Here is a 25,681-nt window from a genome sequence, read left to right as displayed (position 1 = left end):
TTAGAAAATAAAATAAAATAATATAAATCTTAGATATTATATTTATATTCTATTGATATGATATACTAACAACAAATATAATAGCAAACAACCATTGATGATAAAAATGCAATAAAGATCCAAAAAACTAAAATCCATCCCTCAATAGAAATTAAAATTTTTCCAGCTTGACAAATAGTTTTAGAGTGTGCTAAATTTACTATTCTTCTGTGTTAGAATGCAACATCTGCAATAGCCCCTAAAATTAAAGGGCTTCATTTTTTAGTGTGTTCCAAAGGTCTACCACAAGTTTCATCAAAATAGCTTAATTTTTAAATAACCTTATAAAGTGTTTACACAGAGATCAATTTGCCTATTGGAGTATTAAAACTCAAACATACTTTATATTTGTATTTAGGTTATAAGCATGGTTAGAATGAACACAAAAAAATGTATAAAATAGACTAATCATTCAATTAAAATAGAGTTGTAACAAGAGAGATGACCAAAACAAAATTCCACGCATATAGTTCGCATAGTACGTACACTTTTGTTTTGGTCATATTCCCTTAATTTTGTTTTAGCTAAATGATCACTCAATCTCTTACGGTTTTTCGTGTTCTATCCAACTATACGTATATATTGAAGAAAATATTAAAGCTTTGTGACGAAAGCCCTTGAAGGAAAAGTAGAAGAAGACAAAGTGTATAAAGAGAAGAAGAAGATAGAAATGAGAGGGAAAAAATGTTTGAATCAAAGTTGAATAGAAAAGGTTTGAATAAGAGAGGAGAGGGAGAAGAATAGATAAAAGAAGACAGAGATGAGAGGGTAAGGAGAAAATTTTTGGTATTGTTGTTTTTGTAATCTAAGGGTAATTGGATAATTTTACTCATTTTTTAAGGCGTTTGAGACAAGAATTATCCAAATACTATAATAACCAACTCTTGCTATAGTTAGTATTATTTTGTAGTCCCAATTAGTTATAGTTAATATTATTTTAAAATCTCAATTTGCTACATTTTTACTATTTTACATTCACAATTTTTTTTTATTCTTTGCTACAGTGTTTACTATTTCCTTATCAAATTAAAACAGTTTACACCTCAAACATATACTATTTTAACCCAAGCTAAAATAATCTACACCTCAAACACAAACTATTATAATCTAATTAGAATAACCTAGAACTATAATAACCAACACCTTGTCCCAAATGTTCCTAGAAAGATAATTTAAAAAAAAAACAAAATAAACTACCTAAATCATGTCAATTTTTATAAAACAAAACAAACTCCGTTCTAAATCATGTCATTTTTCATAAAGTTAGTTCTGAAGTTAGCTTTAAAATATCTCTCCAAACTTACGAACCAAACGACCGCCAATTAACAATATAGCAATAATATAATTTAGGAGTTGAAGCATTAATTCATTCTCTTGTTACCTTGAGGTCGATAGTCCAAATCTCCGCCCGTTCATTTGTTTTTTTTTTTTTTTTTTTTTTAAATCTTGTTTTTCTTTGATCTTTCAACATTTTTGTAATTATCTCCATGTTAAGGCCTACATTTAAAAACACAAGAAGAAACCGGCCCAACAAATCTGAAAATTTGTATGAAGAAATAACAACCCGGTCCAACAGAACCGGAAGGAGAATCCCTAGGGTTTCGTCAATGGCCGCTATATATCAAATTTTAGTGGCCAACTGAACACGGAAGGAACGAAGAGATTGGGAATTGCAGAAGGGGCGTAGAGAGAAAAACAAAGGTTCGTTTTTCATTTCAGTTTCGATTTCCTCTGTGTTACATTCCTTTGCTGACATCAGTTTGATTTTCGTTTACAATGTTAGATTAGGGTTTTCAGTTCCCTATATGTCAGTCCTACTCAAGCTGTTTAGAAGGATTGTAGGGTTTTCTTTTTTGCTTTCTGCATTTTCTTGGGGGTCCTAAGAATTTTGTCCACATCGTTGCCGCTTGTGGTATTTTACTTTTTCTTTTCCCTATCGTTTTTGTTTTGGGTTTTATTTCCAATTATTTTGGCAGTGTTGTGTTCATATTAACCTTGTCTTAGGAAAAGAAAATGGTTAAATGATGTATTTGTATGTCAGTGTGTTAGCTGAATTTATCTGGATTGAAGTTACACATCTACAAATTTCTGTGATATTCAGGACATAAAATGAAGTTTCTTTGGTTGGAATATTAACTCAACTTATTGAGCAGGTAAGCCATGAAGCATAACAATGTTATCCCTAGTGGACACTTTAGGAAGCACTGGCAAAATTATGTTAGAACTTGGTTCAACCAACCTGCTCGGAAAACAAGGAGAAGGAACGGTGAGTGCCTGGGATTTCTGCTAGTTCATCCAATGCTTAAATGTTGTATTGTTTTGTTATAACAGGGTTTGTTTTTTTTCTTGTGTAAATGGTCACTAGCTCGTCAAGAAAAGGCTGTGAAAGCTTTCCCTCGGCCTACTGCTGGACCACTTCGACCTATTGTTCATGGACAGACGTTGAAGTATAATATGAAAGTGAGGGCTGGTAGGGGCTTCTCTTTGGAAGAGTTGAAGGTGGGATTGTTTTTTGTTTTTGAAGTTTTTTTTTGTATGATGTGCATATATAATTCAGTTCATATTTATTTTGTTCTATATTTGGACAAATGTATTGATAACCATCTTCATTTTTTAAAAATATAAATGACCTCAGCTTTGTTTATACAACTTTTTTTTTTCCTTTCTATGATGTGTGCTTTAGTTCTGTACTTAGGTAAAGTTGTCTCTTTTGGAAGTCTTGTGAGCATGGTTGTGAATGTCTATGAATGTATATCCTTTTTAGGGTGTAGGGTTGAGTAATGAATTCTAGGACACGTTTGCATATCTAATGATTGTTTGGATTATCATTCCTTGGTTGATACTCTTCACAAGATGATTGACAATTTTTTCATAAAACCAGGCAGCTGGCATTCCAAAGAAATATGCACGAACAATTGGCATTGCAGTTGATCATCGCCGTAGAAACCGTTCCTTGGAGAGTCTTCAAGCTAATGTACAGAGGTTGAAGACTTACAAGGCCAAGGTGGTCGTCTTCCCACGGCGTGCACGCAAGTTCAAGGTAACTCTTCCAAGTTCATACTCCCAGTTCAATACAATTGATTAATTACACCATCTTTTGTAATTTTTGGGACTGTCTTGATCTCTGATCATTTACATTTCCTGTTGATGTAGGCTGGCGATTCTACTCCTGAGGAACTAGCAACTGCCACCCAAGTCCAGGGCTCTTACATGCCTATTGGGTTAGAGAAGCCATCAGTGGAGCTTGTGAAGGTCACAGAAGACATGAAGGCTTTCAAGGCTTATGACAAGCTTCGTGTTGAGCGAACAAATGCCCGCCATGTTGGTGCTCGGTTGAAGAAGGCTGCTGAGGCAGAGAAGGAAGAGAAGAAGTAAATGATTCCAAGTTTTTAACCGTGCGCCCATATGTTTTGAGTGAAAATTTGTTTGGCCTTTAAATTTAGTTATCCTTTTTCCCTTAATATGTGCAAACCTTAGTTATGAGTTCAATTTTGAAATGATTAGAGATTTGTTTTTATGCATATCAAACATACGCAGATTTCATATATGTTGCCTCTTTTGTTTTCTGCAGATTTCATATATTTCGCCTCTTTTTTTTTCTTACTCGTGCATTTTTGAGATGATTATCTTGTGGCAAGAAAAAAAACATGCCCTATGATTAACAACTAAACTTTTGAAAGTCAGATCGGGCAGGATTGAGGCATGAGTTTATGATTAACGTTAAGTCACACATTTAAAATATGAAAATGTGTGATATCCTAGTGTTAATCCGCAGAAGGCAACCTAAATCGAAGACACGATAAGGCCACATTTCATTTTTAAAAAAATTGATACATTTATATACTTCAAAGTTAGTTTAATATATCTCTCAATCATTATCGTCGTTTCAATTTACTTGACAAATATTCTATACATGTCTAACACATCTATTGTGCTAACAAGTGTCAAGTGTCAAGTGTTCAAGAATTTGATACGTATCAAACACATACATCCTATTCAAATTCCGTTCTTAAGTTCTTACTTGAAAGCATCACTACAGTAATCATGAATTCAAGGACCAAAAGCATCAACAATAGTAAAATAAAGGGAAAATGCAATCCCCTTGTTTAGCATCCTTTCAGTTTCAGCGTAAATCTTTCCTCTCAGATTTTTCACCAAGCAATATCGGGAAGCGGTATATGCCATGCAACCCAATCTCCCCTTTTCGCCAGATACCTTAGTGAGAACACGTTTTTGATAGTCTGAAACAATTGGAACACGTTTTTTATGGAAGTCTCCATGAAGAAACAATGTCTTTGAGAATCATCCTAATTTCACTTTCAAATATATTAGACTCCATTTGACAAATAACATCTTAAAGAGATTACAGAGAATCGAATACATAATCCAAACAAAACCCAAATACAGTATTATAAGAACAATCTTTGACAATGTCACTCCTCAAGAATGTTTCTGACAATTTGACTCGAAATTACGACTCAAGAACATATCTGAAACTCTGCCAATAACATATCGTCCAAGATATGGCAGAGTATGTAAAATAGGAACCTGTCTAGCAATGGTAGCACTAGCAGAACATGGGTCGACAACTAAATTAGACGAAGAGAGAAGGTGAATTGTTGTAAGAACTGCTAATACCACAAACCGCACCCCCCAAAAAGACCCCTAAAAACTGAGGCATTAGGTTCTGAAATTCTCTTGACATGAAACCTATGGGGTAAGAAAATTCGGTTCTATATTCCAGTTTCTAAGGTAACCAAAGCCAATGTCTTCAAGTTACTGTATCCTCTCCCTTCTCGTACCATCCCAAACAACTGTGGTTCTTCAAAAGATAATAATAACAGTTCATGAACATGGAATGGCAGAATATGCATTCAAAAGTTCAGATGTACAGGAATTTATTATAGCACCTTGAAAAACTAATCAGAAAGATCAGAATCAAATGCTGGAATTTGGCGAAAACGAGAAAAGTGGCGCAAGTAGGACATTTCTTTTTTATTTTGAGGTGTTGATCTCTTCCGCCTTGCTGAGAACCCATTACCAGAAAGTGAAGCAAATAAATATCCCATGTCCATTTCCTTGGCTACCATACTATCATCCGCAAAACTGCATCACATAAGCAATTGGTGATATACTGGACTCATGGAAGGATAAAATAAAATGATTAATTTGGGGTAATCAAGTAAAGCAGGAACCTTAAAGAACATCTTCCTTACAATTCAGTGCAAATAATTGAAAGAGTGGAGCTACTCTTTCAGCTTTATTCATACTATTAAGTATTAACCTTTAAAACTCAATGATCACAGAGACACCTTGAGATTACCATCTATATTAAAACAGTTTCTGTGCTCTTAAAATAAGAGAATGATTGGGCCAATTTGGATACTCAAAAGAGTGGAACTTAATGTTTCTGTCATCGAACTAATTCGAATATCACAAATGTCCATATTGTTTTTAACTTTCGGCACTTATTACCCTCTTGATGAGCCTGATTGGAAACTCAAGTTTTCTTATGAGGAAGAGAGTTGATGTAGGCTCATTAATAGTACTGTTATAAACTACATGTAATTTTGTTTGATCTGTCAGTCAAATTGGTTTTATCAGTTAGTTTCATAGTTAGTGAGCTGCCGGTTTATATATTTGAGTTATCTTTGTAATCTAGCCTTATTCTCAAAGCCAAAGCCTCCTTGTAATCTAGCCTTATTCTCAAAGCCAAAGCCTCCCCTAATGAAGCCTAGGCTCATGGACCCTGGATGTACATAAACTTTGGGAAATCAATTAAATTGTTTGACCATTCCAGTGACATCAGAAGATATAGAATGAAAGTTAAAATGTCGTAGGCAATTTTTTATTTTTCTCTGAATCTTTGGTCATCAGTTACCCCTCCACCCAACATTTTCATGTCTCGTTTATACACAATATTGACATATAATACCGTGAAGAATTTATTTTAGAGCAGAAATAAAGAAACTTAATGAAAAAGAAGTGAAGTGAGAAGTATACGAACTCGGCTATAATATAATGAATAAATCAAAACCCAAAAATAAGCAAGAAGAACTATACCGTTCACGGATTGTCTTGAAAGCTTCTTTAGTTGCATAAGGCAACCCTGTTTTTGGGTCACGATACCTTCAGCAAAAAAAAATATTAATTACGCTGCAGAATTGTTTAGTTTTTGATATCCCACGTAATTACTGTTCTGAGGAGCAATATCTTACAGAATTAAAAGCTTCTTTAGTCACATAAGGAAGCCCTTTTTCTACCCTGTGTTTAAAGCTCTAAGGATTGCACCTTTTCATGCACTTTACTATTTAAAATAACATTGATAAACCTCTTGTAATCTATCTGGAACCAAAGGATCTATTAACGGTTTCCATCATAAAGTAAATTTCAAGAAATTGGACCATGTCAATTGTAAACAATTTAACAAGGCTGACAAACTATGAAGAAACAAGTGGCAATGAGACCTTACCTTGCAGGCAAACCTGTAATCACACATACAGCTTTCTCTGGATCTACAAAGAAAAAGGTAAGAGAAATATATTTAGGTTCTAAACTTCAAAAATGAAAACTTATAATGCAAAATAGTATACAAGATTGTTTCCATGTTTTTCATTTTCTTTTCCTGGGATAAGAAATGAATAATTGTATTCAAAACAGAATATAGAACAAGGTAAGATCAGAACCTACATATTCTTCAAATACAGAGGAAGAGGAAGAGAAAAACTAAAAACTTAATGGAATGAATTTGATACCTTATAGGCACATTCCAAGGGATATTGGCTCTCAGAACTAAATCTGATCCATTTGTTTTTAACTCGTCATATTTAGATTTTAGAAAATGGGTAAGAACAATGCTTCTCAAAAGAAGTCCTACTCTTATTGAAAATTCGAGAAGATACCGAGTGAGAAACCAAAGGAGCTGATGAGAAGGCACTCGAATTTAGGGGACAAGCTTCTGGTCAGAACAAGATCCATATTCTTTTTCTTTTTGACAGAACAAGTTTGATAGAATGAAAAAGACAATGTAAACACAAGGAAGCAGGACGCAGGTCAAATATTGCTGAGCAAACAATGCTTGAGAATTCATTGTAACTAAAACATGCAGTGAAGGGTATTACCTACAAAATTTGTAGCAAAAAGGTTTTGAAATCTTTTAGAAGCATTTGTACGATCTTTTCAAGATGGCTAGATGTAAAGATTCTTTATGGTGTTCCCTTTCTGAATCATTCTTTCACTTCTCTTTTGCACGAAATTAGTATGAATTAGGAAGTCTTTATATTTCATTAATTATTGCCTTTTATTTCCCTTTTATCTTCCATTTAATCATGCCTTTTATTTCCCTTTTATCTTCCATTTAATCATGCCTTTCATCATCCTTTCATCTCCCTTTTGGAGTTTGTGTCTTTGAACATCGGCCTTCTTTATTAATTCAATGAAAATTTCGTACTCAAAATAATATTGGGTGGACGATTATATATAAGTAATTAATTACATGGAACTGATGTGGTTGAAAGCTCTGCCTGAAATGATGACCCTTTACTAAACTCTAGATATGAACAACCTGCAACAAAATACACCAATATAACTTAATTCCGAACATGGACAAGTTCTTTTCGGAAAGAACACAATTTTGAATCACACTTCAGATGGTACCATTTCTTGACAAGTATCGTATCCGTGGACCATTGTACACAGCTTTATGCACAATTGCTCTCTTTTTTACTTCTTCTTCCCTTGCCAAAACACGCTCCAAATTCCTCAAGTTCATGATTTCTTAGATATGGAAGGTTGAAATAATTCAAGAGAAAATGAGAAGATTCCTTCAAGTATCCACCTAGTGTTGCAACTTACAACAGCATACATTAACCATCAGTTTCACCTGTTTGAGCAGCTTCAAGAAGCATTTCTTCCTGACTCATCTTCTTCTCCTCACCTGGATTTTTCCTCTTGATTGGCTGGTGGACAAGAAAGGATACAGTCTCGCTCATATCTAATACTAAAAAAACAATCATTTTGAGGAAATTATTTGATGGAAAACACAATAATAATATTGAGCATGCAGAAAAAGAAGCAGGAAAGGAACTTTTTGAGAAAGCCGGAAAAAATGTGCAATTATTGATTGGAACCGCATATATTGGACATGAATTCATTTGATATGGATGTTAAGGCTTGCATATAGAAGATTTGGAATAGAGGAAAGCAAAACATCTCCAAGGAAAAAAAAACAAACAATTAGAAGACATCTGAAAGTTAGCTAGATGCTAGATTTCTCACTTCTACATGGTGCACACCCTTTAATACTATCGAATCATGTAGTTCTTTTATTAGCAAAATTGGAGGCCCTTCTGTAAGCTCTTAGGGTGGACGTATTATCAATGGCACTGATTTCTTACTCTCCTGAAAACAGCGTCAGATGTCTTATCTCTAAGAAAAATATTCCCTTGGCAAGAAGGGCATCGGTTCTACACCTTAGGTAGGACCTGATGTGCATACATCGAAATGGTAAAGAGTAAACTAGTCTAATAACTTAGAACAATGCATTATTTAACCCAAAAACAAAAAAGTTCTCTTTTTATATACTCATAAAACCAAACAAATGGAGAACCAATTTTGGGTGCCATAAAATTTAAAGTTATTCCAAAACAAACTAATTAGAACTCAGAAGATTTTGTTTTATATTTTTTGTTTTCTTTCTCTTTCTGCAGGCTTTTTTTTTTTTCTTTTTTCTTTTTTTTTTTTCTTTTTCCATTTCATCTCATCCCTTAAACACGTGATGGATCTATAGATTGAAACAAATGTTCTGATGTGGCACAATAGATGAGTAAAAAGCTCATAGGAGGATGACAACATTTTTTCAACTAGTTGAAGGATATATGAACCAAAACAGAAGTTTGCACTTCATCATAGCATCACCCTATTCAATCAAGAAACTGCCTTCAAGAAAAACTCAAACTACTCTAACAAACAATGGTTTTATCTTCGTCCTACAAAATCAAATGTCTCAAGTATTCAGGACTCACCTTCATTGTGGCTTGCAAAGCTGCACGAATAGCATCCCTCTCAGCTTGCCTAACAATAACTGATGTTCTAGTGGATTTCCTCACCGTTCTCTCCACTTCAGTATCATCCGGTGTATCATGATGTTCAGGAGGTGTAGAGTGATCAGTTGATGCTTCATCTTTGGAAGGTTTCTCAACTTTGGAAACAACTCTCTTTTTATTCTTGTTCTTAGAAGAAGTCTTTCCAGGAAATATTAATCGCTTCTTCGTTTGTGTTCTGGAAGAAAACTCAATTTCAAAACAGAAAATTGAAAGATATCTAATCCAACATCCAAGCACTTCAGAGAAGAGAAAACCTCTCATCTGCTTCATTCTCAGCTTCTTCCTCTGGTTCAGACTCCTGTCCATAAAAAGTAGTTATATTATGAAAAACATTTATGGTTGACCAGAATAAGTCGTGAAAAGGAACTGAAACAGAACTCACATCTTCATTGAAATCACTATCAAATTCATCAGCAACCTCAGGTTCTTCTTCATATTCGTCATCAACCTCATCCTGCAACGTATTTTTCAAGATGGACAAGTTGAGAAACGATATTTGATTCAGACAAAACTCAAGCCCCATAATTGAGCGGACACAGTCCAACGGAGACCATCAGACAAAACCAACTGTGTAACTAAATCTAAGTGGATGTGAACACGATCGACTTCAGTGAAATCTTCAAAATTGAACATTAATCGCGTGTATACAAAATGGGGGAGAAACAGGAAAAATACATTACATTATTGTAATCACAATTTTACTTTAACAACCAAAGAGCAAAGAGAGTGATTATAACTTCATATTGTTCTTAGAGAGAGAGAGAGAGAGAGGGTTTAAATTTCTTTAAATAAACCTCTTTGAGAGCATCCTGATTCCAAAACAACTCGTCTTCTTCAACTTCCTCATCAAGCAACTTGGTCATCCTATAACATATAAAAATACCCCAATTCATGATTACATACAATTTGAAACATATTGCATCAGTTCATTACCAATTTACAATCAAATCCATCCCCAAGAAAAGAAAGGAAAGGAAAATTCAAGCAAGACAAGTAGTCCGGTACCTCTTCCCTCTAGTCAACCGAGAAGAACGATCAAGAAAAACGGGAGCATCTTCTTCCTTGGAGGAATCCATGACTGAAAGAAAAGGAAACCCAAAAAAGAATGCTGGAAAATGAAGTTCAAGACTTCAGAGAAATCACGACCGGCCACGGATGGCCGAAATGCGAGAGCGGATTTCGAGAAATCTCTGGTGACTGGAACTGGAATCGGATAGTGACGATAACTTAAATTGATCTGTTGTAAGGTAACGTGACGATGGAAGGCGGGAAATTTTGCTCGATCGGAATCCAGAGCGCACCACCCTAACCCCCGTATTCCCCTCAGGTTTTTGCACAAACCACGCGCTTTTATACACATCCACGAACATAACGAAAAAACCCAATACATCTGAGGAAAAGGGCATAGTTGGCAAAAAAAAAAAAAAAAAACAACAACAACAAATGAAAAAGGGTACTTTTCAAAACAAATGAATCTTGGCCTTATGTCATCTTTGTGTAATTATCGCTTTAACCCTATATGCATTTATCTTCTATGTTTTTCGGTGCTTTTTCTTTTTTAGTTTCTTTTTCTTCTTTTTTCTTTTTTTCTACATTTCTTCTTCCTTTTTTTTGACTTTTATTCTTTTTTCTACCTTTCTTTTTGCATTTTTTTTTCATTTCTTTGCATCTATCAAGAGTGTAGGATATTAGAACATCGAGCTTCAAGTGAACTTTTGAATAGAGCATAGAACATACAACATAGAGCATAAAGTATTAAGGATCGATGATCGAGTAGCATGTAGTTAGCATATAGTATAGAGCATACAATATAAAGCATAGAACGTAAGGCATTGAGTATCAAGTATTAAGGATTGATGATCGAGTAGCATGCAAATAGTACATAACATAGAACAAATAACATAGATCATAGAGCATCAAACATCGAACATCATGTATCAAGGATCGAGTATCGAGTATCAAGTACACTTATGAATTACAGTGCGTGGATAGTTTTAAGGGTTGAATGGGTAAACTCCTAGGGTACTGACGCAAGCAAAAGACCACTCTTCATTCAATTTTAAAAAGTACCTATATTTCATTTGGTCCCCCAAAAAGGGGTCATCCGTAACACCAATACATCTGGTCTCAGCTCCACCTATTTCTATACGTCTTATTAATTATTAAATCATACTTTGTCATCAATTTTTTTGTTACTTTTTTTTTATGCACAATGGGATTGAAAGGTATAAAAATAAATTCTTAAGATGCATGGAGATATTGCTCTATTGTTAAGGAAAATTTGTATAAATGACCCAATTTTTTGGTCCAAAATGTCAAATGACCAATTTTTAAAAAATAATGTCAATTGACCCTCTGCTTACGTCATCACATGATGAGATTACAAAAATGCCCCTCTAGTCTATACGAGTGCGCTCAAACTCAACGGTCGTCCCACTCCGCTCAAAATTATCGTGCAAGTATCGTTCAACCTCGCTCTACAAAACCTCGTCCATCTACTATCGTAATTAAAGTTCTCTACTACCATAATCGAAGTTCTCTACTGGGTTAGTGAATTTAATTTTTGTCTTCCATGTTGTGTGCGTCTGTTTAGGTTGGTTTCGTTTGATCGGTCGTCACGTTCATAATTAGTTTCGGGATTTAATCGGTCGTGTCTGTTTTTTATTTTGGGTTTCGATGTGTTCTGCATTGGTTGAGGACGAAGAAGATATAATTAGAGTCAGACAAGGGAGTGGACGAGTTTTGCGAGAGTGAGATGGGATAGAGCGATTCGAGCGAAAGCGAGATAGGCTAGAGCGAGATGAGAGAAAGCGAGATGGGCGAGAGTGAGATTAGCGAGATTTTAACAGTATGTTTTGTTAATGATTTTTTAGTACGAACCTGTTAACTGATAAAATTGAATGTTCATACAATGCAGAAGTAATTTATGATGTCAAAATCTTTGAAAATTCGTGAAGTTGATAGGTTTCCCGGGCAAGTAACTTGCTGGCCCACGTTGCCAATGCCAACAAGATTGTAAAGCAGAAGCTTACTGGAAGGCAGTTAGAGATGTTCAAGAAAACAGATTTTGGTTGCTTTCTAGACATTAAACTTGTATTCAATAGCCCACTAATCCACCATATATTATTGAGGGAAGTGAAGAAGTCAGGAATGGACTTAATTAGTTTCTTTGTCAGAGGAAAGGTTGTCACATTTTCGAAGGACGACTTTTAATTAATCACTGGTTTGTGGCGATCTCCTATGCGAGTTAGACGGAGTGAGGAGTCCTCATAAGAACTTTTTACGAGGTACTTTGGTAGTCGGTCGACCTCAGACGCATTCCACTTGAATTTGCTTGAAGAAGAATACAAAAAATTGGTATTTGAAAATGACGATGATGCTATGAAAATTACCCTAGTATATTACACAAAGGTTGCAATGATGGGTCAAAACAAGCAAAAGAATGTTGTAGATCATACTCTATTTGACAATGTTGAAGGCATAGACTACTACAACAATCTTGATTGGGGTACAATTATTTAGCAGATGACACTTGACGCCCTGAAGACCGCACTTAACGACAAGGTTGGTTTATACAAGGAGAGGGTGAGGAGAGATAAAAATTATGTTGTGAAGTACTCGCTTTGTGGATTTTCCCAAGCATTCTAGGTAGATGTTCCTTAATTTAACTATATCTTTGGTTTAACATTAACATAGTTATAAATTTGAGTTGTTTGGATTTAGGTATGGACGTACGAGATCCTTTCGTCAATAGCAGGGAACGTTGCCACTCGAAAGAGCAAGGTAGCCATTCCTCTATATTACGGTGGTCATGTTCCCACTCGATGTCATTTAAAGCACTCGAAAGAGACATTTTTTAGTCTCAAAATGTAAGTGTAATCTATGTAGCCACAGTATGTTTATTTGGTAGTTAAATATACACTAACTATCTTACTGGGTTCCTTAATGCAGACAAAAGTCAAATAGGGTCTTGTCATGTTCGATGCTAAGAAGAAGTTTCGAGACACCCCAATTGATAGACGAGTCGTAAGACAAGCACACTCCTACACCGAGAGTTCAGGGAGCTCTAGTAGTTTAAATAGTGGCAGTAGTTTAGAAAATAGTTCAGAAGGTGAATAGTAGGGTAATTCAGAAAGTGGAGTGAGGGATGACGAATCTGATGGGGACTAAAACATCCACCAGCCTACTTGCACCCCTAGCGAGGATATGTTTCATGATGTGCTAGTGGGTGATGTATGTCCTGAGAATAAGGAGGAGTGTTCTGTCCCAGAGGTTTCGGGCCACAGGGAGGGAGACAATGTTGATCTTGGTGTATATGCGTACCTGCAGAGCATTGATAGCTCAATATCGAACTTGGATGCCCTGTATCAAACCTAGAGACGGACACGAGAGTCATAAAAGCACAATTGTCAACTATTTTGTCTCTATTACAGTCTATGAAGGGTTCCACGGTGTTTGAGGCGACGAGGTCTCCCACTCCACAGATAGGCCATGATGCCACTATGTCCCTCATCTTGAATGTACGTAGGTCACCTACCCCACCTCCACCTAAGTCACCTACACCACCTCCACCTAAGTCACCTACCCCACCTCCACCTAAGTCACCGATCCCACCTCCACCTCTCAATTCATCTGTACAGCTTGATATCACGACCTCCTCTAACACCTTACATCTCGATTCACAGGTATGATCATTATGTGATTCAAAAATTTCTTTCTTCATATTTGTTAATCAACATGTTCAGTGTTTTGTTATATTTTTGTAGGTTATGGTTGAGAGTAGAAAAACAACACGTAAGAGTAAAGTCGTTGATAAGTACACACCTTCCGTTAAACCAAAAAAGAAAATAACAAAAGATAAGGAAATTAAGGTTCAACTTCCTTTGGACCGTCCAAATATTAAGTACCCTCTCCCTAGGGTACCTAGATACATTTTAAAGCGACGATCCAATACTTCTTGGAGCATGAGGTTCTAGCGACTATATTGAAGGAAATGGTGAACTGGATTGCCGATAAGAATACGGACAATGAGGTTCGAGAAAATGCAGTTCGACCATTATCCAAAACCTTTTTCCAAGAGTTGACTGAACCAAGTTCATGGGTTAAATGTGACGTAAGTTTACAATCCTTGTCCTTTTTACCAAGTACATACAGTTATAAACCCTCTCCTAACGTATATCTTGTTCTGGATGCAGACCCTAAATATCCTATTTGAGTTCATGAAAGATAAATTCTATAGGCGACTAGACATGTGTATGGCTCGCTTCACCATCCTACCAATTGGAATAACGGTAACCATTTACTGCACTTTTGAATAGGAATACATTGGTTGACTATTATGTGTTTTAATGTTCTTTTTGCTGTATAGAGTCACCTAAATTCTTGAGATGAGGTCTACAAACATATTAAGAACAAGTCGACCTTGGATGCTACTATAGCATGGCAGATGAGGTATTATCGGATTATGTCATGGGTAAATTTGATGTCAAGTGGTCAGATGTGGACTTCATATACACGACAACAAACATTGATCAGCATTGGATGTTGATAGCATTCGATCTAAATAGAGGCCGGTTGTTCATATTTGATTCATTACCGTCCATAACATCGAAGAAGAAGCTGGAGTCTTTCCTTGAACCGTTGACTTACACCCTACCATCGCATCTTCACTACTGTGACTTGAAACATTGGAAGTCGGACATCGAAACATCTCATTGGAAGATATCCCGACCTACCTCTACGAATACACAACACGGGTCGTTAGATTGTGGAATATTTGTTGTAAAATTCTTAGAACATTTAGTGACTGGTAGTGCCTCATCTGTAATAACTCAGGATAAGATGACTGACTATATGATGCAATTGACATGTCAATTATGGACGAACATTCCATATTATTGACGTATATGTATATTATGTATATTATTGATGTAATTTTACTAACATGTTATTTAAATTGTTAGTGTAGAACTACCATGAATATAAAAGATTCATTCATGAATAGCCAACAAGTTAAATTAAACTTATAAAAGGGAGAGCGAGATAAGCGAGACATCTGAAGGGATTCATGAATAGACAAACTAGATGATTATTTATAGTCTTTACACGTTCGCTTAGTAACACTAAACGATCGTCCACAAACACCCCGCGATCGTTTACAAGATACTACACAATCTCTTACTAACTACTACACGATCGCTTACCAAATTTTATACGACCGCTTAACTCTGCTACACAATCGCTTAATAGAAGTAGACGATGAGGGCACACTACACGATCGTTTATCAAATGCTAAACGATCGTTTATAAGTTCTACACGATCACTAACAAATACTAGACGTTAGCTTACAAAATACTTCGCGATCACTTACAAACTTCTACACGATCGCTTATAATTTATTACATGATCGCTTACAGATTACAACACAATCGCTTATAGATTACAACAGATCCCTTGCAGATTACAACACAATCGCTTTCCAACTACTACATGATCATAGGGCTCCGCTACATGATCGCTTAGAAGAAGTAAAAGATAATCATTAATTACACTTATAAAAGAGAGACTGAGATACGTGAGAGCGAGATACGCGAGATGGGCTTACAAAATACTCCATGATCGCTTACAAACCCCTACACCATCGCTTATAATTTATTACACGATCGCTTACAGATTACAACACGATCGCTTACCAACTACTACACGATCACTTAGAAGAAGTAAACGATAATCATTAATTACACTTATAAAAGGGAGAGCGAGATACGCGATAGCGAGATATGCGAGATGAGCTTACAAATTACTCCGCGATCGCTTACAAACTCCTACACGATCGCTTACAGATTACAATACGATCGTCTACCAACTATTACATGATCACAGGGCTCCATTACACGATCACTTAGAAAAAGTAAACGATAATCATTAATTATACTTATAAAAGGGAGAGCGAGATACACGAGATGAGCTTTTTTATCCAAATAAAAATGCTAATTTTATTTTAAAAAGGATTACAAGTGATAGCGAGATTAGCGAGATTAGCGAGAGTGAGATTCGCGAGAGTGAGACGTTTCCTGAATGGTTTATGAATAGCCAACAATTTAATTAACATTTGAAGAGATTTGTGAATAGACAAGTGACACATAGAAAATTACAGTTTTGAGGATTAAAGTGGCATATAGAATGTTACAGTTTTGAGGATTCGTGAATAGACAAGTGTCACATAGACAATTACATAGACAGGTGGCACATAAACAATTACAAAGACAAGTGACACATAGACAATTACAATCGACCGACATTTGAATCATTTGTATTAAAATCAGTAAGTCGCCCGAACTTCAGCAGTTCATTGCAGTTTTGCCGATTATGCCCATAGTTCCCACATCTACCACATTTTATTTGTCTGTGTTGTTTTTCTTTTGATGGTATTCTTTGTACTCTTCGTCGCCCGACCTGTACCACTCTTTTAGGAGGTCAATATGCTTTTCCACATATTCCGGAGGTCTCTTCCATTCAGATATGTGAGCAAGTGGATTTACAGGCTCTGCATAAGCAGCCATGAGGGAGTCAACGCTATAAAATGGACTGCACAAACCATTGATGGGGATGTTTCGTTCTCGCGCAACCACAATCGCATGCAAACATGGGATACCAAGTGAGTCAAATTTCTTACATGTGCATTCCTTCGTATGGAGGTTCATAATGTCGTCCAATCAATTGTCCCGCACATGGATCCTATAACAATCAATCAGCTCAACTCGATATCATCTACCTTTGTCACACTCAGTTGCTAATCGATTTTCACAGTAGTCCGAGTGTGACGTCGTTCGAGATGCCCAATAATTTCTCCGTTCATAAAACCATGACTGGATGAGGCCTCGAACATGTTCCAACAAGCACATTATGGGTAGCTGTCGATATTCTTTGGTCAATGAATTGAAAACTCTGTACTATTGAACGTCATGTTATCGTATCTTCATTCTGTTTGGTAAACACGCGCCCACCTTTCAAGACCAATATCCTCCAAATATTTCGATATTGCAACATTTTAAAAGTACGTAGTTGGTTCCAGTGTGCTTGGAACTCTTACATGCGAAATGCCCTAATTGCATCATTTCTCAACAAATCGTGTTGTCCTTAAAGTTGGAAAGAAAATTATTTTCTAGGTGGTAGGTGAACAATCCATGAAATACTGTGGGAAAAACTGTACGAATGGCATTGCTAATAGATACCGCTCGATCGGACATAAACACCAAGTTAGGGGGTTCTCCAATGGCACACTTCAAGTTCGACATAAACCACTTCCAAGCTCGATCAGTTTCATTGTCCACTATGGCATATGCTAGTGGGTAAACTTGGTTGTTGCCATCCATGGAGATGCCGACCAACATGGTCCCTTTGTATTTTCCTTTCAGATGCGATCCATCAACAATTATCACAGGCCGACAACTTGAAAAAACCTCTAATACAAGGTCCTAATGCCGTAAACATGTACTTGAAATGGACATCATTTTTAATTTCGATTCAAACCTTGTACCTGGATTTTCCATCTTTAACGCTTTACTAAATGCATGTAAAAAAGCGTACGACTCCTCTAGAGTACCCCTGGCGAGAGCATTAGCGGTTTTCCTTGCACGCCATGTTTTATCGTAACTTATGTTTACGCCATACTCTTTCCTCATATCCTCGACGATGGGACGAGGTTTGTAAACACGTCCTATGCCTGTAAACTTGTCTTTGATTAGTTCACCAACACAGTCGTTGCTTGTCTATGGTTATGATTTAAAATTACAATATAATATGTGTCTGATTGCATGTACTTTGTGATCTTAAATATGTCACACCCTGGAATTTTAACTGCATGGAGGTTCTACTTACAATTATCCTCTATACATTTAACAGTAAACAAAGACTTAGTTGATTTCCTTACCTTATATTCAAAATTATTGTTTATGCACAGAATAGATAATCTCATTTTTAAATCACTCTTACTCAAAAAAAATTGACCAACTTCAACATCTGTCTCAGATGAAGAGGTGTCAGGCATAATCAATTCCCCTCTACAACATGAAGACATGGAATTCAATCCTGCCAATCTCTCAGTAACAGCCACTACAGGTCTATGCACATCTGAAGGACCACAGTTCATAGAAGTTAATCCTACCGATCTTTCATTATCGACCACGAAAGGATCACGCTCTTCTGAAGGACTACAATCCACAAAATTCAAGTCTGCTGATCTCTCATTACCAGGCACAGGTCTGTTACATTGAGTTTATTTTTCCAAGTCCACTGCACGTCATTGTCTATTGATAATGTTGATGGTTGAATGTTCATAGACAATAGAATATCATCCTCTTCTCGATTAAGCTCATATGACGCCTCGTATTTTCTGTCTACACCTATACCATCATCACTCATATTCATATTTTCATCGTGGTATGATTTTAGTGTTACATATAGCTGAACTATATAAAGATCGTCACGACAAAGAAGGAAGTAAACATCACCGTCATTCCGTATGTACTGTGGAGGGGCATCAAAGTCAAGCTTATATTTAACTCTCATAACAACATCAAACTCTGAGCAACTTACATTTGCAATCCTGTAAATATGAGCTTTAAATTCTTCATACTTCAAGGTAATAAGCACAACGATTCCTATTAGCTCGCCTCTAACATACAAATTTTGGTTCTTATCCCAATGACCTCCGTATCGAATTAGTACACACTTTTGTGACATCCTACGAAGCAAGAGAACATTTTTTTTATTAAGAAGATAGTAATACACATGGATCTCTCTTGTTGTCGCTCCCATGTACTCTCGCGGCTCTCGCTCCCAATTTCTCTTGCTCTCGCGCCTCTCGCTGTCGCTCAATCTCACTCTCTCGCTGTTGCTCAATGTCGCTCTTTCCACCTTCCACCTTTCACTTTGTCCTTCTTTCTCACACCCCTTTCGTTATGCTATTTTATAATATCTATTTACATACTTATTTTGAGACCATGTTTCTACAAACACCAATGAGACCAAGTTCAAGAAAAATCTATTCCGTTCTAAAAAACCCGTCTGAAAACTCCGTTTGGTTCCAAAAAACTCCGCTTTGGAAAACCTCGTTCAATAAATCTCTGTTCAACAAAATGACAGTTCAAATGAAGTTTAGATTTTAAAGAATACACCATTTTGCTGTGTGTTAACGATTTTAAGTTGTAGACATATTTCGTGAAAATTGTCAAATCAATCGTACAGTGACAAACAATCACATCACAATAGAAGATGAACGACAGCGAGAACGAGATTAGCGAAGCGAGAGCGAGACGGTTATTAGGAAAATTTTTTGTAATCTCATCCCATGATGACGTAAGCAGAGGGTCAATTGACATTATTTTTTAAAAATGGGTCATTTGATATTTTGGATCCAAAAATTGGGTCATCAGTACAAATTTCTCCTATTGTTAATCCTTCTATTTGTATCTAATGTAATATAAATCTATTAATTTTTTAAAATTTTATCAACGACATGTAAACCTAAGATTTAGGGGTGGGTTGGGTAGGAAGTAGACTAGTAGAATTTGGAAAGTTGTAGAGTCTTACTCCTCATCAGTGTAAGAAGTTAATAAAGTAATAAAATTAAGGAAAAATTGCACAAACCACCCTAAACTTTGGGGTTTGTTACAATAACACCCTTGAACTTTCAATTTGCTCAATTATTCCCTTTACTTTTTAATTGATTGCAATCAGACTCTTTTGTTAAATCAATTTTTATTTATATGTAACTAACTTGGATAAAAAAGACAAACGTATCATATTAAAAATAATAATAATCTTGCAAAGGAAGATTTACCTCGGAGGTTGGGATTTTATATTTAGAAAATTATGGTGAATCTCACGTTCATGGGCATACGAAGCGACCAATTCTGGAAAAAAAAAATCCTCTTACCTTCAACTACAAACAATATATGCACCTTGAGATGAAGGGATTGTGATCAATTTTTGGTATGGAGTGAAGAAGATTATGAAATTCTAAAAGCACTTGCAACAAAGCTTCAACAAGTGAAGTATGTGATATCTGCACTTTGTTTTGATTTTTTTTTTTTTTTTTTAAAAAACAAGGGTCTATCTCTGTGAGGTGCTTTCAAGTTTTTTTTTTTTTTTTTTTCTGCAAGTAGTTGTTTGGTTACGGTCGGTACGAAATTGATAAATTTTGAGTTTGAATAAGATTCTTGATATTTTCAATATCAATGAATAGAGTTTCTTATACTTTTAATCTTTATTTTTTTAAAAAAAAAAATTATATTTCATGCATTTCACAGATATGAATTATGGGAGTCGGTTTGTTTTACATGGTAATGACAAAACATCATATATGGGGGACAAATACACAAAATTGATAATTGTGGTTTTGACATGATGTCCATATCTAAAATTACGATGAAGGTAGGTGTATTAGAATGGACAAAAATTGATTATCTAGTTCCAGAGATGGATTTTGAAGGAGGGTTAAGACTTTTGTGAATGATAAAAGATATCCAAGAGATGTTAAGGGCTTTTAAACATGTGAATTTGATTCATAGGTAAAATCCACTTTAGAAGTTCCATTGCAAGAGAATGCACGTGGTAAAGAGATTGAGAAGTGTGATCCTAGTGATAAAAGTGCAACCTTAGTGAATTTTGTGGATAGTGACTATGGAGTTATAGAGGATGATGCTTTGTTTGAAGCAAGAATAGTTTACGTTGAAGGTGAGGAAGATTGTGATAACAATAATAAGAGTGCTGACATTGATGAGGAAGATTGTGAGTCTCAAAATGTGGAGGAGTTTATTAATGAGTTGAACCTTGTTAATGGAGTCTTGGGAGAATCTGATCGTGGGTCTTTTAGTCACTTGAGCTCACCAGTTCAATCTGATGAAGTCGGTGTACAATAAAAAAAAAATATCTAAATTAACTTTTCGATGTTAAAGGAAGAGAAATTTATCTTTAACGATGACGTTCGGTACATTGGGTGAGTTAAGAGCAACTTTAACAGAATACTCGATAAGGAATGGTCATGAGTTGATATATGTTAAAAACGAGCAAGCACGAGTGACAGTAAGATGTTAAGAGGATTGTGCTTGGCAATTACATGCCTTTAAAAGGCAAGATGAGAGTACTTACCAAATAAAGTCACTACAAAATACTCATTCTTGCTTTAGAAAAACTAACAATAAGCATGTACCTGTCAAATGGATTGCTAATTATTATATCGATATGTTTAAGTTAAATCTGGAGTGGGACTCGAAATCTGTTGTTGACATTGTGAGAAAAGACTTCAATATTAACATTTCAAGGCATCAAGCTTATAGTAGTAAGATGTAATATGCCATGCTTTGGGACTATTGTGAGGAGATAAGAAGATCTAATCCAGGATCCACTTGTTTGATAACTGTTTTTAGACCTCAATTATATATGCAACTTGTGTTTAGAAAAATGTATGTTTGTTTTCAAGGTTCCAAATAAGGTTTTCTTGAGGAATGTAGACCTATAATAGGTGTTGATGGTTGCCATTTGAAAACTCATTATCAAGGACAAATTTTGGTTGCGTAGATGTTGAGTCGAAGGATTTTTGGATGTGGTTTTTGGAGAACTTGCTAAATGATATTAGGAATGAAAATAGGAGTAAATGGGTGTTTATTACTGATCAACAAAAGTATTTATTATTAACATTTGAGTTTTTTTTTTGTTTTATATGTTATTTGTTATTAAAATTTGAGTTTTTTTTTTTTTTGGTTAGGATCTAGTTCTAGCTATTGAACAAATAGCACGTGAAGTCGAACATTGCTTTTGTATACGACATTTATATGCCAATTTCAAAAAATGTTTCAAAGGTATGTAACTATTATGTTGTGGATAATTAATATGAATTAAATATGATGGAAATGAGATTAATAGCTTGTCTTTATCAATGTTTGCATCTTTTTATATGTAAATTGAGGTCAAGTTTACAAGGATGCATTGTGGAATGTAGCGATTGCCACAACTAAGTTTGATTTTGAAAAACACTTGAAAAAGCTGGCTCAATTAGACAAACAAGTCCATGATTGGTAATTACAATACCAACAAAATATTGATCAAGACGTACATTTAGTGCACATTCAAAGTGTGAAATGTTGCTTAACAATATTAGCAAGTCATTGCCAACAAGAGCATAGTTCAATTGGCACAGTGTTCATACTATTAACTTCATGGTCTGAGGTTCAATTTCCCACCCTACACTTTAATTACAATACCTTTCAATATATATATATATATATATAAACGAGTCATTTAACTCTTACATCATGGAAGCTAGGTTTTCCTAGAGTATCTGGGTATGAAAAATTAATACATAATGGACTTAAAAAGGCATACATGTAATTGCTGTAAATGGGATTTGACTGAAATTCCTTGTCCCCATTCTATACAATGCACATTTGCTTCATGAGGAAAAATCCTGAAGACTATGTGCATAAGTTTTACCATATTCCTACATTTGAGACCGCTTATTGACATTACCTCCAACCAATCAATGGGAAAAATTTATGGCCTAGAGTTGGTATAAAATCCATACTTCCACCTTTATCAAGAGACCACTTGGGAGGTCAAAGAGATTACAAAAAAGAGATGTTGATGAGCCGTCGACTTCTAAAATCATTAGAAGATTAGTTCTAATTCAATGTAGCGAGTGTGGTACAGACGCCACAATATACCTTCTTGTAAGGAGAAAAGGGGAGAGGATTTATACCCAAGTTATGGCTAATGTGTTTTATAAATGAAGATTCTTTTGATGTCCTACTCTTTTTACATTTTTTCCTCAATGTCTGCTTCTAAAACATTCAATCTGAACTTGAAAAACTAATTGATTTTAGAGTTTGATCTGGCTTTTCTTGCCACTTGATCATCTAAGGTATTAAAGATCTAATAACATAACAGTTATTTAGGTACAAAGTTATTAATTTCTTAGGATCCTATAATTTAAAAAGCACATCTCTGCTACATGATATTGATTATGAAGGTGGAAAGTACTTTTTTAACCAGAGTTCAATTTAAACTGAAAAACTAAAGAAGATAATTTATAATTCAATCTGAATATATTAGTTTAAAGTAGAGAAAACTAGTGCTTAATATAACATAAAATAACACTCCTAATTTAAGCATCTAAACATGTAGTAATGAACTTTGAATACTTAGCTTCAACAGATTCACAATTTGTTTAATGGTATACTTTTGTCTCCTTAAGCAACTAAGTAGATTAACAATAGCTAATAAAACTTTTGCATCATTTACTTAGATACTTCTCATTAGAAAGGTAATGTTTCTTTCTTTTCATGGAACCAATTGCTGAATTTTCATTTGCACAAAAGATTTAGTCAAGGTCTACGAAATATAATTTGAGCAGAAAATAATCTTCCTCTACAAGATTATTTTTTTAATATGACAAATTTGCCATTTTTTATCAACGCAACTTATATATAAATAAAAATTGATTTAATAAAAGGGTTTGATTTGAACTAATTAAAAACTAGAGGGGGATAATTGAGCAAATTGAAAGTTTAAGGGTGCTATTGTAACCAACCCCATAATTCAGGGGTGATTTGTGCAATTTTTCCTAAAACTAGTATTTTTTAGTTGTGAGCCCACAAATTCCTTAAAAGGTTAAACAAAGAGTCAAATTCATAACTCTAACCCCCAATCCATCTAGATGTTAGTGGTTCAAATTTTCCACCTTCATTTATACTTAAAAAAACTCCAAAAGTACCTAGATTAAACTTTAAAGTTAAATTAACTTATATAATTACAAGTTCTAATAAAAATAAATTACAAGTTTCCTCATAAAACTTTTTTCTTCAAGTAGGATGACCTAAAATTTGTGTTGAAATGAGCGTTAGATTGGGACTTTATTGTTGAACTAATTTAAGTCTCTGTTTGAGATTGTTGTAAAACTTTTAGTAGAATGAAGTAAAATAATGTTTGTTAAATTTAATTTTAAATTAGAAAAACTAGTTACAATGTTTGATAAATTAATATTAAATTGGTGTAATTTAGTTATATGACCCAAATTAGGCTTATTATTTCAAATATTTTTTATGGATAAATAATTTATAATTTATTGAAAATTGTATATGATTTAAGTTTAAATTATTTGATAAAAGTTCTAAAAAATAATCCTTATAAAAAAACAATCAAAGGACAAAATATATTAGTATGAAATAATATTATTATAATATATTTATTTAAATGGTTAAAATGTTAGTAAAATTAGGGAAGCTAAATCTAAAAGTTGTATCAATTGGCTTCTACACGTTAGCTAAAATTAAAAAGTTATTATGATTTAATAAAATTTTGTTTTGGTAATCATTTCATTTTTTATCTTTTGTCTTTGAAAACTAAACCTATTTTCTAACATTTTCTTACACGATTTTGAACCAAATTTCAAATTCCAAAAACTACTTCTTAAAATTATATATATATTTTTTTACTTTTCAAATTTTGGCTTGGTTTTTAAAACATGGTTAAAAAGTAGGCAACAAAGTAAGAAATCTACAGGTGGTAGAGGTGTTTGTAGGTTTAATTTTTAAAAACTAAGAACCAAAAACCAAATGGTTAGGCCCAGTTTGATAACCATTTCGTTTTTTTTTTGTGTGTTTGAAAATTTAGTCTATTTACTCACTTTTTAAAAAAAATTATTTGAAAATTTGTTAAGTACCATGGTTGAATTCTTAGCCACGTTTCAAAAACAAAAACAAGTTTTTAAAAGATGCTTTTTTAGTTTTCAAAATTTAGCTTGGTTTTTTAAACAATTGGTAAAAAGTAAATAACAAAATAAATTTGGAGGTGGAAGTAATGTTTTTAGGCTTAATTTTTTTTAAAAAAAGCTCTATTTGATTACAATTTGATTTTTGGTTTTTTGTTTTTGAAAATTAAGTCTATAGACACTACTTCTACCTACAAATTTCTTCGTTTGTGTATCTACTTTTTACCTATGGTTTAAAAAACAAACCAAAATTTGAAAACTAAAAAAAGTAGTTTTTAGAATTTTGTTTTCGTTTTTGAAATTTAGCTAAGAATCCAACCATTGTGCTTAAAAAATATGCAATTATTATAAGAAAGGAGGAGTGAGTAGACTTTCATTTCAAAAATAAAAAACGAAAGAGTTACCAAATGAGGTATAAATAATTCATTTTACCAAACAAGTAGATAGTTAAGCTACTTTTGGTAATAATTTGGTTTTTGAAAATTAAGTTTATTTCATCACCATTTCTTACAATGATTTACATCTGGTTGAGTTCTCAACCAAATTCAAAAAACAAAAAAACTTGTTAAAAACTACTTTTTTTAGTTCTCAAAATTTAGCTTGTTTTTTTAAACTATTGATAAAAAGTAGATAAGAAAAGAAGAAATTTGGAGGTGAAAATAGTATTAATAAACTTTATTTTAAAAAACAAAATGGTTACCAAACACAGCCTAAAATTTTTCTATAATCACTTTCTAAGATTGCAAATAGCCTAATACCAATTTTATT

General features: G+C 34.3%; 2 protein-coding genes across 8 annotated transcripts; one reads left to right on the top strand and one right to left on the bottom strand.

Annotated features, from left to right (window-relative positions):
• The first annotated feature begins 1,571 nt into the window (after positions 1 to 1,571).
• Positions 1,572 to 3,584, top strand: LOC120093033 (large ribosomal subunit protein eL13x-like). Its single transcript, XM_039051339.2, has 5 exons — positions 1,572 to 1,740; positions 2,193 to 2,305; positions 2,405 to 2,538; positions 2,921 to 3,079; positions 3,193 to 3,584. The coding sequence occupies exons 2-5, from the start codon at positions 2,200 to 2,202 to the stop codon at positions 3,412 to 3,414; spliced, it is 621 nt and encodes a 206-aa protein (XP_038907267.1). The 5' UTR covers positions 1,572 to 1,740; positions 2,193 to 2,199; the 3' UTR covers positions 3,415 to 3,584.
• Positions 3,585 to 3,890: 306 nt separating this feature from the next.
• SWC2 (DNA binding protein SWC2) lies at positions 3,891 to 10,597 on the bottom strand. 7 transcript variants are annotated; one of them, XM_039051337.2, is made up of 12 exons: positions 10,149 to 10,597; positions 9,938 to 10,007; positions 9,526 to 9,597; positions 9,398 to 9,441; positions 9,063 to 9,318; positions 7,922 to 7,997; positions 7,696 to 7,815; positions 7,535 to 7,603; positions 6,512 to 6,554; positions 6,103 to 6,168; positions 4,950 to 5,145; positions 3,891 to 4,346 (listed from the first exon to the last, which is right to left on the bottom strand). In XM_039051337.2, the coding sequence occupies exons 1-11, from the start codon at positions 10,217 to 10,219 to the stop codon at positions 4,959 to 4,961; spliced, it is 1,074 nt and encodes a 357-aa protein (XP_038907265.1). In that variant the 5' UTR covers positions 10,220 to 10,597; the 3' UTR covers positions 3,891 to 4,346; positions 4,950 to 4,958. The 7 variants fall into 7 exon arrangements, with proteins under 7 accessions (XP_038907265.1, XP_038907264.1, XP_090164254.1 ...); XM_039051336.2 differs by having other exon boundaries at positions 3,891 to 4,280; XM_039051334.2 differs by lacking the exon at positions 3,891 to 4,346 and adding an exon at positions 4,422 to 4,861.
• Positions 10,598 to 25,681: the final 15,084 nt, after the last annotated feature.

Source organism: Benincasa hispida, chromosome 12 (genome assembly GCF_027475165.1).
Source record: "Benincasa hispida cultivar pf3 chromosome 12, pf3_genome.v1.1, whole genome shotgun sequence".
In the NCBI taxonomy this organism is placed as follows: Eukaryota; Viridiplantae; Streptophyta; class Magnoliopsida; order Cucurbitales; family Cucurbitaceae; genus Benincasa; species Benincasa hispida.
This window is presented reverse-complemented; position numbering and strand designations above follow the sequence as displayed.